General features: G+C 42.6%; 1 protein-coding gene across 3 annotated transcripts in view; it reads left to right on the top strand.

The window, feature by feature from the left end:
• LOC133536313 (putative cytochrome P450 120) overlaps positions 1 to 12,724 on the top strand; it is an 84,816-nt gene that overhangs the window by 17,490 nt on the left and 54,602 nt on the right. For all 3 annotated transcript variants that reach the window (XM_061876739.1, XM_061876740.1, XM_061876741.1), the window contains exons 6-9: positions 614 to 753; positions 6,492 to 6,615; positions 6,686 to 6,830; positions 7,320 to 7,430. In XM_061876739.1, the coding sequence (XP_061732723.1) occupies positions 614 to 753; positions 6,492 to 6,615; positions 6,686 to 6,830; positions 7,320 to 7,430 (520 nt within the window). The remainder of the gene's footprint in view (positions 1 to 613; positions 754 to 6,491; positions 6,616 to 6,685; positions 6,831 to 7,319; positions 7,431 to 12,724) is intronic.

Below are 12,724 nucleotides of genomic sequence, written 5' to 3'. Positions count from 1 at the left end.
CGCTGTTTAGCGTGAGGTATTTGGATCTTAGTAAATTAGGCTAAAAATGTATGAAATTAGCCCCCACATTATGGTTTGTATTTATTTCCCGTACTGTGCCGGAAATCAACCATAACTATGTTTCTATGTTTCCTGGATGTATTTGTACTTCATTGTCAGTATGGAAAATGGGTCTCAAATTGTATTCATTAAGGTCCTAAAAATCTTAAATTTGACTTGTTGAAACCTGACCACAAAATAAATGATATTATCGGCCAATACTTAAGGCTGTAGTTTCGATATCATATTGGAGGTGAAGAAGTTGTATCGGTTGACCCCGAGTTTTATTATAGCTCCTGTACGCCGTTAATTTAATGCTCGGGCTGTGACTGATTCAACATTTTAATCATATTTAATAACAGGGTTTCTGCGGATTGATTTGAATTAATTAATTAATTATAAGCAAGTACAAAAAATTCAATTGTAATCTACATTATTCGTGTTTCATTTTGCATGAACAAACAGACTTAAAGAAGGGAATATACTGTATATGTAGCTAACGTGTTTACTGATGAGGACCTTCTAAACACACAATTTTTTGACCGACTAATCAAATGCATCTGTTTGTATGCAGCGGGCAGCCACAGTTTGTGTACACTGTGTTTAAGCATCTGGCGACAGAGTTGGTTTTAGGACTTTTCTTGAACGTCCGTCCAAGCGAGCATCCAGAACTTTTCCAGAAAATCACAGAGCTCTGCACTCAGCACTGGCACGGTAGGAGCATTACTAATATCTGTTTATTCATGTAGAAGTGGGAGTTGTTTCCTTGCAAAAAAAATCCTATGGATGGGGATTCAACTAAATTCCCTTGATGGATTGATTGGTTTATACAGTATGTTGTGAACAAATTTATCAGGCAGGGGTGTCTCCATCTGATATTATTTATCGGACCGATATTAGCAAACAAACATGTATCAGAAAACGGCTTGCATCTAACAGCAAACAAGATTGCTTTGTTTTTTCTTGTATTTTAGGAAAGTCATTAACAAAAGGTAAACATAGTAGGCTATAGGCTACTAGGAGCTGGCAGCTACACAACTGCTAAGCACACATACGTAATAAAGGTCCATAATTGAAAAATATTGTAGTCTAAAACACAACTTGTGTCAATATAAACTAGTATAAAATAATGTTTGTGTCCAAGGCAAAAGCGTATTAGAAACCATCTCGTAACAAACGTGTTTGCATCATTCAACTTAGTACACCATGACTTAAGTTAATGAATTATTTTAGCCACTAAGTGTTGCCAAAACAAATTAACATCCATCCATCCATCTTCTTCCGCTTATCCGAGGTTGGGTCGCGGGGGCAACAGCCTAAGCAGGGAAACCCAGCCACTTCGTCTAGCTCTTCCCAGGGGATCTCGAGGCATTCCCAGGCCAGCCGGGAGACATAGTCTTCCCAACGTGTCCTGGGTCTCCCCTGTGGCCTCCTACCGGTTGGACGTGCCCTAAACACCTCCCTAGGGAGGCGTTCGGGTGGCATATTGACCAGATACCTGAAACCACCTCATCTGGCTCCTCTCGATGTGGAGGAGCAGCAACTTTACTTCGAGTTCCTCCCGAATGGCAGAGCTTCTCACCCTATCTCTAAGGGAGAGCCCCGCCACACGGCGGAGGAAACTCATTTCGGCCGCTTGTACCCGTGATCTTATCCTTTCGGTCATGACCCAAAGCTCATGACCATAGGTGAGGATGGGAACGTAGTTCGACCGGTAAATTGAGAGCTTTGCCTTCCGGCTCAACTCCTTCTTCACCACAACGGATCGGTACAACGTCCGCATTACTGAAGACGCCGCACCAATCCGCCTGTCGATCTCACGATCCACTCTTCCCCCACTCGTGAACAAGTTTCCTAGGTACTTGAACTCCTCCACTTGGGGCAGGGTCTCCTCCCCAACCCGGAGATGGCATTCCACCCTTTTCCGGGCGAGAACCATGGACTCGGACTTGGAGGTGCTGATTCTCATTCCGGTCGCTTCACACTCGGCTGAGAACCTATCCAGTGAGAGCTGAAGATCCCGGTCAGATGAAGCCATCAGGACCACATCATCTGCAAAAAGCAGAGACCTAATCCTGCGGTCACCAAACCGGAACCCCTCAACGCCTTGACTGCGCCTAGAAATTCTGTCCATAAAAGTTATGAACAGAATCTGTGACAAAGGACAGCCTTGGCGGAGTCCAACCCTCACTGGAAATGTGTTCGACTTACAGCCGGCAATGCAGACCAAGCTCTGGCACTGATCGTACAGGGAGCGGACCGCCACAATAAGACAGTCCTATACCCCATACTCTCTGAGCACTCCCCACAGGACTTCCCGAGGGACACTGTCGAATGCCTTCTCCAAGTCCACAAAGCACATGTAGACTGGTTGGGCAAACTCCCATGCACCCTCAAGAACACTGCCGAGAGTATAGAGCTGGTCCACAGTTCCACGACCAGGACGAAAATCACACTGTTCCTCCTGAATCCGAGGTTCGACTATCCGGCGTAGCCTCCTCTCCAGTACACCTGAATAAACCTTACCGGGAAGGCTGAGGAGTGTGATCCCACGATAGTTGGAACACATCCTCCGGTCCCCCTTCTTAAAGAGAGGAACCACCACCCCGGTCTGCCAATCCAGAAGTACCGCCCCCGATGTCCACGCGATGCTGCAGAGTCTTGTCAACCAAGACAGCCCCACAGCATCCAGAGCCTTAAGGAACTCCGGGCGGACCCCATCCACCTCTGGGGCCTTGCCACCGAGGAGCTTTTTAACTACCTCAGCGACCTCAGCCCCAGAAATAGGAGAGTCCACCACAGATTCCCCAGGCACTGCTTCCTCATAGGAAGACGTGTTGGTGGGATTGAGGAGGTCTTCGAAGTATTCCTTCCACCTATCCACAACATCCGCAGTTGAGGTCAGCAGAACACCATCCACACCATACACGGTGTTGATACTGCACTGCTTGCCCTTCCTGAGGCGGCGGACAGTGGTCCAGAATCGCTTCGAAGCCGTCCGGAAGTCGTTTTCCATGGCTTCCCCGAACTCCTCCCATGTCCGAGTTTTTGCCTCCGCGATCGCTGAAGCTGCACACCGCTTGGCCTGTCGGTACCTGTCCACTGCCTCCGGAGTCTTATGAGCAAAAAGGACTCGATAGGACTCCTTCTTCAGCTTGACGGCATCCCTCACCGCTGGTGTCCACCAAGGGGTTTTAAGATTGCCGCCCCGACAAGCACCAACTACCTTGCGGCCACAGCTCCGATCAGCCGCCTCGACAATAGAGGTGTGGAACATGGTCCACTCGGACTCAATGTCCAGCACCTCCCTCGTGACATGTTCAAAGTTCTTCCGGAGGTGGGAATTGAAACTTTCTCTGACAGGAGACTCTGCCAGACGTTCCCACCAGACCCTCACAATGCGTTTGGGCCTCCCAGGTCTCTCCGGCATCCTCCCCCACCATCGCAGCCAACTCACCACCAGGTGGTGATCGGTAGAAAGCTCCGCCCCTCTCTTCACCCGAGTGTCCAAAACATAAGGCCGCAAATCCGTTGACACAACTACAAAGTTGATCATGGAACTGTGGCCTAGGGACTCCTGGTGCCAAGTGCACATATGGACACCCTTATGTTTGAACAAACTGTGACGAGCACAAAAGTCCAATAACAAAACACCACTCAGGTTCTGATCCGGGCGGCCATTCTTCCCAATCACGCCTCTCCAGGTTTCACTGTCGTTGCCAACGTGTGCGTTGAAGTCCCCCAGGAGGACAAGGGAATCACCCGGGGGAGCACTTTCCAGTACTCCCTCGAGTGCTCCCGAAAAGGGTGGGTACTCTGAACTGCTGCTTGGTGCGTAAGCAGAAACAACAGTCAGGACCCGTCCCCCCACCCGAAGGCGGAGGGAAGCTACCCTTTCGTCCACCGGGTTAAACTCCAACGTGCAGGCTTTGAGCCGGGGGCCAACAAGAATTGCCACCCCAGCTCGTCGCCTCTCACTGCCGGCAACGCCAGAGTGGAAGAGGGTCCAGTCCCTCTCGAGAGAAGTGGTTCCAGAGCCCTTGATGTGCGTCGAAGTGAGTCCGACTATATCCAGCCGGAACTTCTCGACTTCGCGCACTAGCTCAGGCTCTTTTCCCCCCAGTGAGGTGACGTTCCACGTCCCAAGAGCTAGCTTCTGTAGCCGAGGATTGGACCGCCAAGTGCCCTGCCTTCGGCTTCCGCCCAGCTCACATTGCACCCGACCTCTATGGCCCCTGCTATGGGTGGTGAGCCCATTGGAGGGGTGACCCACGTTGTCTATTCGGGCTGTGCCCGGCCGGCCCCCATGGGAACCCGGCCACCAGGCGCTCGCCATCGTGCCCCACCTCTGGGCCTGGCTCCAGAGGGAGGCCCCGGTGACCCGCGTCCCGGCGAGGGAAATCTGGGTCCATGTTTTTTCTTCTTCATAGAAGTCTTCGAGTTGCTCTTTGTCTGATCCCTCACCTAGAACCTCTTTGCCTTGGGAGACCCTACCAGGGGGCATAAAGCCCCCGGACAACATATCTCCTAGGATCATTGGGACACGCAAACTTCTCTACCACGATAAGGTGGCAGCTCAGAGAGGAGAACAAATTAACACTCCTTCAAAAGCAAAAGTAAAAAAACATGAACTCTATGACAGATTTATGCTTTTGAACAAATTAACACTCCTTCAAAAGCATAAATCTGTCATAGAGTTAATGTTTTTTACACTTACGCCTAGAATTTATTTTCTATATTGCGAACTTACACTTGATGAAATTAATATATTGATTTTCCTATGATATTTATGCAGGCTAACTGTAGTATATTACCGTATTTTCTGGACTATAAACTACACACCGGTATATACGCCGCGGCCACTATATTTTAGAAGAAAAATTAAATGTTCATACATTAGCCACACCAGACTAAGCAGCAGATATATATCGATATGTGAAATTTGTGAAATGAGATATACTCGCAGAACGATTTTGTATATGTTTATTTACATACCTTAATTGTTTCCAAACAGTGCCTGTTACATGGCAGTAAAATGGTTGATCAAACAAAACAATAGCCATTCATGTCTTTATTTATCCTTTATGAGATTAATAAGATGTTCTCCCTTTAGTACGGTTCAAGATGTTTGTAAGGATTCTTCTATTATGTACTTTGTAAACACTTTGTGTTTGAAAAGTGGATAATTTTAGTAAATCTTTTGTACTTTTTTTGCCAATTCCATTACATATTTTTTTCCGTTCGCAATGAAAATCAATAGATTTGCCACACTTTTGTTGTATAGGTCGCAGGGTTCAAAGCTTTGGAAAAAAGTAGCGGCTTATAATCAGGAACATACAGTGTTATAAGTTATCATTATACATGGTTAGTTTTAATGTCACACACACAAAGTGTCACACAATGCAATCAACGGCACTAAGATGTGAGTTATTTGTGAGAAGCATCACGCTCATCAAGATAGGCCAATAGACTCTTTCCCATGTAAACCTGAGTGAAATGTGAGACCACATACCCCCTTTTTGAGAACAAGACATTTGCACTTGCATGTGCATGAAGGCATGAAGGCAAGCACACCCGCTTCTCTTGCTGCATCTCCTTCATGCCCTCGTCCATAGATCCATGTCATGTAAGTTGTTGTATATAGTTCATAGTTTAATGCTTTTGTGTTAAGTCTTTTTTTTTATGGCCATAGTTCATTCATGCCATCGTGCAAGTGTTTTTGTTTTTCCCTGTTTGTATTTTTGTAGCCAAGTTTTGTACCTCCTTGTGAGCGCCCTTAGTTTGTTTATTTTTTATTACAGTGTTTAAATAAACAAATATGTACTTACACTCTCGTCTGGCTCGTGGCAATCATCCTTTGCATGGAAGAAGCAAAACAAATCCAAGTCTAGGTGTGACATCTTAGTGTTGTTTAAAGTTAACTTTAGCAGTTAGCTTAGCTATTATCAGTGTTTACCATGTTTAGCCTTATCCTCCGGTGATAATCTTACATGATAATGTAACTTAAGATGCTAAGAAATGCAGTTTATTTACCAATACTGGTTATTGTTAACTTAGGGGTTAGGTTAAATTAGGTAGTTATTGTAACTATGTATGGGGACACACTATTAGCTGCTAACTTGTCAGCCGGAGGACTGAAATTAAATACAGTGTCAGCCAGAGGAGATCTGCGTTTGTGATTGGCATTAGAAGGCATTAATCGGCAATGGCGATCATGTCCATTTCCAAGAAAATTGGAGGCCGACGGAGCATCACATCCCAACTTGGCACTGTAGCATTTCCTTGTGTTTAACCAAAACACTTTTTTTTCATTGAAAATAGCATTTCAGCACCACATTATGAAAGTCATATTTGGTTGCATTTCCGGTGTTGCTAAATACACATCCTTTTTAATGTTGATTTTTAAAAAGCCATAAAGTACATTTACTGACTGTGTGTATGTGTTCCTACAGGTTTGATCTCTGCTCCAGTCAATGTAAAGGTTCCTCTTTGGTCATCTGGATTTTCCATAGCTTTGGAAGCCAGAGAGCAGCTGATGGAAATCATCAAAGACAAACTGAAGAACGAAACGGACGGGTAAAAAAGACAAATATTATTTGCTTGCATAATAACTCATGAATGCTGTATGTCACTTCTCCATCTGCAGTTTTGTGGGCTCCCTGAAGTCACTACCACTGCCCAGCTCCAACTGTGCTTCCCAGCATCTCCTGCTGTTCATCTCTGCCCTCATTCCCAAAGGTCTGGCGTCACTGCTCACCTCGTTCACTTTGGCTCTCAGTGGGAAAGAACAGGTACATCAACATAAAGGAACCTAGTAGTGGATATACTGTAAAGTCTTTAAAAATATAAGCTCTTGTAAAAAGGTTTTGGACTCACTGTTTGTGGGAGTGAAGGTGATCGATATTTGTACCTATCGCTATTATCATTTAGTTTGGTGTGTTCATTGTCAAAGGTTGTAAAGAGTAACACAATATTTGGTACCTAAAGGGTGGAGCAAGATTCCCTCGTAGACAGATAATTGTCACTTGTGGGATGTAATGGAAAAAAAACAAGCTGCATGCAGAGAAGAGAACATGTTCTTTAATTGTTGTCCTTTGCTTACTGTATCAGGTTCCTCTTCTCTGCTAAATTTATTGTTTTGATGCTTTTATGTCATACTGCCTCTGCACCCAGGGCTATTGTATATGTTCTCAAAAAATATTAAATATTTGAATATATAACCCTTTTTGTTGCTTTTTTGTAAGAACACCTAGTGTAAAACCTTCGCTCTTTACTTTCAGGAGGAAACTCGGCGGCGAGCACTTATGGATGCTAATTATCTGGAAGAAGTCCTGCTAGAGGTCCAGAGGCTCTGGCCTCCTTGCATTGGTGGACGCAGGATAGCGGAAAAGGTAAGACTCCGTCTCCTATAAATAGTTGTGGTATATGTATAAAGTAGGGCTGTCAAAAATATCAAGTTAACTCATGTGATTGCCACAAAAAATTATCACATAAATTATGTATATATACATAATTATATACATAATTATAGATAGATAGATAGATGGATAGATAGATAGATAGATAGATAGATAGATAGATAGATAGATAGATAGATAGATAGATAGATAGATAGATAGTACTTTATTGATTCCTATACGCTACGGATGGAACAATATAAACATTTCCGATCACGGTTATTGTGACCAAAATGATCACATAACAGTATTGTTTAGAAGTGGGAATCTTTGGGCACCTATTTGATTATGATTCGGGAGCTATACGATTCAATTATAAATCGGTCATTTATTAATCTTTAATTATTATATTTATTATATTAGATATTATTATTAAATTGTATATTGTAAATATATTGTATAAGATTATTACATATTCTAAATGTGTTACATTTGATTATTGAATATAATAATGTGTCTTCAAGGCTCCTCCTTTGGCTACTGTCGTATGAAGTAATGCTTCTATTCCGTTTTATTTATGTGTGTGTGTGTGTGTGTGTGTGTGTGTGTGTGTGTGTATATATATATATATATATATATCTATTATGTTAGGGCTGCGAATCATTGGGTGTCCCACGATTCGATTCAATATAGATTATTGGGGTCGCGATTCGATTATATATCAATTTTTTTTTATTCAACGCAATTCTCGATTCAAAAATGATCTTATTCCGATTCAAAACGATTCTGTATTCATTCAATACATAGGATTTCAGCAGGATCTACCCCAGTCTGCTGACATGCTAGCAGAGTAGTGGATTTTTTTAAAAAGCTTTTATAATTGTAAAGGACAATGCTATATTAACTGATTGCAATAATGTAAATTTGTTTTAACTATTAAATGAACCAAAAATATGACTTATGTTATCTTTGTGAAAACATTGGACACAGTGTGTTGTCAAGCTTATGAGATGTATTGCAAGTGTAAGCCACTGTGACACTATTGTACTTTTTTTTTATTTTTATAATGATAATGTCAATGAGGGATTTTTAATCACTGCTATGCTAAAATTATAACTAATATTGATACTGTTGTTGATAATATTAATTTTTGTTTCACTACTTTTGGTTTGTTCTGTGTCGTGTATGTGTCTCTTCTCATTTGCTCTGTTTATTGCAGTTCTGAGTGTTGCTGGGTCAGGTTTGGTTTTGGAATTGTATTGCATTGTTATGGTATTGCTGTGTATTGTTTTGTTGGATTGATAGATAAAAAAATAAATACAAATAAAAATCAATTAAAAAAAAAGAGAATCGATTCTGAATCGCACAACGTGAGAATCGCGATTCGTATTCTAATTGATTTTTTCATATATATATATATATATATATATATATATATATATATATATATATATATATATATATCAGGGGTCGGCAACTCTGATGTAGCTCAGCTGCACAATCGCCGACCCCCCAGATTGTTGCGGGGAGATTGCGGAATTCAATGCCTCTCCCGGACATCACCCGGAGTCAACGTTTACCAATTTTCACTCGGACTACAATATAATGGGCGTGCTGTGATGATATTACTCCACGGAATGCTATTTGCTTGCCGACTGGACACATGCATTTCGCTGCTTCTATCGGCACATGTATGAGCTTACAAGGCATACTGGGTGACACAGAGTACACTGACGGTTGTGATATAAACAACTTTAACAGTCCTACTAATATGCGCCACATTGTGAACCCACACAAAAGAAGAATGAAAAACACATTTCGGGAGAAAATCCTCACAGTAACACGACATAAACGCAACACAACAAATACCCAGAATCCTTTGCATCCATGACAAAGCCTGACTATGTTATACATATGTATATATATATATATATATATGTATATATATACATCTATATATAATATAATATATATTAGGGCTGTCAAGTGATAATTTTTTCAAACAGATTAATCACACATGTTTATTTGCTTGCATGTATAAATTGTTTTTAAAGGGGAACTGCACTTTTATTGGAATTTTGGTAAGCGCAGGGGTGAGATGAGGTTTTAAATTAATTAGCGCCCCGGCGGCTATTCAAGGAAATACGGTATGTCTCCCGGCTGGCCTGGGAACGCCTCGGGATCCCCCCGGGAGGAGCTGGACGTAGTGGCTGGGGAGAGGGAAGTCTGGGCTTCTCTGTTTAGGCTGCTGCTCCCGCAACCCGACCTCGGATAAGCGAAAGAAAATGGATGGATGGATACATACGCTGGTGAGCTAGCTGTGTACAAACAAAACATGAAAAGTGGGCTAATACTTTACCGATACTGTAATATGATTGTTCATGTTTTTCAGGTCGTAAAGATTGGTGTCCTTTTTCAGTGTTGTGTATTACATACTCAAACGTGTTTCATGTTGTCGTAGAAGCTAGCTTATCTATTTTCGTAGCTAGCTTTTACGGCTAATACGTAGCATACCGATGTTTTACTACGTTAGAAAAATAGTTCTTCAGTGTTTGGTCTTACAATAACAATGTCACTACAGCTTGAATGTAAATTAAATATTGTTGACGATTTTTGAATGCATTTTGAAAGTGATTTAGATGGAGAACAGGTTGCTCCCATTAGCTGCACCAAAAACGAGCTGAGTTTTAAATGTGAGACTGGAAAAAAAAACATTTTGGTTCGTCTCTCATAAGGATTGTTAACAATAGGCAAAATGAAAAAAAAAAAAAAAGTGCAATTCCCCTTTAAGAAAGTACCTCAATATTTGGATACAAATGCAATTTGGTAGTCAGAATGTCATACAAGAACACTTTTTTAAATGTTTTACTGAACTGCAAGTCATTGATTTGCTCTAAACATTGTGACAGTAAGTATAATAAGAATTAAGTGCACATTTTGAAAGTATTTGCAATAATATTACAGACAACGTAAAGCTACTCATTGATAATGTCGTAAACCCACTCATAAACAACTTAACATAGTGCAACATTTAAATCTGCATTTACTCTTTTTTAGTTTAACCAATTGTTTCAACAATCACGCATGTTTACCTCTTTAGATGACAATGCTGATCTCTTTTTTGGTACATTGCGACCACACCTCGTTGTGATTACATACAAATGTCCAATGTTCTTCAGTAAGCAAAATCATTTCAGTGTGGCTATCAATCACTATTTTTCAATAATTTTAATTTAAAACTGTAATACTAATAGTCAGGAGGTTTGCTGTGGTTGTCATTAATACTGTTTATTGTTATATCCTTAATATACGCATATTAATCACACAATTTTTTTTTGCGTACATTCTCCTTTACCTTAACCGCAGATGGTTTCCTGAAAAGTGGCTATACATTCAGTGATCATTTCTTTACTCACTATTAATTGAGTAAGGAGACTCTGATTGGTGTGCCTAGTGGCAAATTTTACTTAAAAATACCAGGCTTTGAGCAAATAGGTAGGTATGTAGGTTGTTATTGTCTTTGCACAAGTACAACGAAACTGTTTTCAGCACAAACCCGTTTAAGATTAGATAAACGGTGTACAGGGTTACAGAACAGGAACGCTGATGGGTTGCCACAAGGCGCTTCGTAAAAGATGGGGAAAAATTAAACGCTGGGAAAGGATGAGTAAAAAAATACAATCTAGATTGAGCTCCTTAGGGGGCCCAGTCTGGAGTGGAGAAAAACCTCCATAGCAAAGCACATATACGTATTATAACGGACAATATCAAGATATCTAGCAACAGAGGGGAGGGAGAGGGGGCCACAGTGGCAGGCTGCAGCTCTTCAGGCGCTGCCCATCCGTCCATCACCCCTACGGGATTCGCGTCAATGGCGTTGGATTGGAGGTGGGGTATGTGTGTGTGGCGTCTATTTTTTGTGGATGGATGTGTGTGTGTGTAAGCCTGCCGCGTGTCTCTGTTCCTTGGCCTTGGTGTTCTTGCCAGTCAGTCCAAAGTCAACAACAACAGGTGTGTGTCCATGAGAAGGGAGTTTGTTGTGTCTTCGTCACACTGTCCTTCGGGAGAGTCTCGAAGCCAGGGAAACAATCTGTGGGGGGGGGGCGTGGTCTTCGGGCCTGCCACAGAGCGGGGTGTGGAAGGACCAGCCTTGAAGCACAGCTGGCGGGTGATTGGATTACCCAGCAGGGACTGATCATCCAATCACCTGCCATCCTTATTAGCAGCAGCCGGGACGAGAAACATCAGTTGGAGTTGGAGTGGGAGCAGAGAGGCACACACTAAGACACACGAGAACGAAAGCACACACACGGCTGGCTGAAAAGTCCTGCGCAATATGTATATGCAAATAAAAGTCTTGCTCAAACCTGGGCTCTCGAAAGGATCTTTGTGGTCTGAAGAACCCACAGGAGAGCACCCTCCACACAATCCAAGTTAGAATGTTTTATATGCGTGTGAAAATAAAATTTGCTTTTCACTCGAAAATGTCTATGACAGGTACTCAAAAATTCATCCTGCAGGGCAGACAGTCAGATTTTACCAAATCACAAGAGTTTATCCCGCATCCTCCAAATATTTGTGGCAGCTTTGGGGTACTTTGAAGACTGCCAGCAACTTCCAATACCAGAGCAACGCTTACTCCAATCAGCATCTTGTTGTCATATTTCCGAATAGGTGGATGTCTTCCCATACTCAACTGAAGGGTCGCCAAGCACGTGGCACTCCTTCTCCCAAGAATCCGTCGTGTGTCCAGCAACAACCCCTCCCTCACGACAAGCAGGTTCCCCCAAACCAAAAATCTTGTCAATTTCGTTGAGGCCTTTTAAATAGTTCCAATGTTTAGATTTGGAGAGTAGTGCAAAAAGTTAAGGCAAGACAAGACAAAGCAGCAAACAGGAGAGATAATGGAGAGGAAAGGGGAGCATCCACCCTCGATGAGTGCCAGTGAGAAATAAATGACATGTATTCAATGTCCTGAAAGACATTCTGACAGGGCAGCATAAGCACTGACCCAGGGGTCAGTGCTTATGCCTTATAATTAGAAAGTCCCGGGTTTGTTTGCATGTTATCCCCTTGACTGCGTAGGTTCTCCAGCTCTCACTTCCAAAGACATGCACCTGGGGATAATTTGATTGGCAACACTAAATGGTCCCTAGTGTGTGAATGTGTGTGAACGTTGTCTGTCTATCTGTGTGGGCCCTGTGATGAGGTGGCAACTTGTCCAGGGTGTACACCGCCCTCCGCCCGAATGCAGCTGGAATAGGCTCTCGCACCACCTCGACCCCGAT

Source organism: Nerophis ophidion, linkage group LG17, assembly GCF_033978795.1.
Source record: "Nerophis ophidion isolate RoL-2023_Sa linkage group LG17, RoL_Noph_v1.0, whole genome shotgun sequence".
NCBI classification, from domain to species: domain Eukaryota; kingdom Metazoa; phylum Chordata; class Actinopteri; order Syngnathiformes; family Syngnathidae; genus Nerophis; species Nerophis ophidion.
The sequence above is the reverse complement of the archived record's forward strand: the minus strand, read 5'-3'. Positions and strand labels throughout refer to the sequence as shown.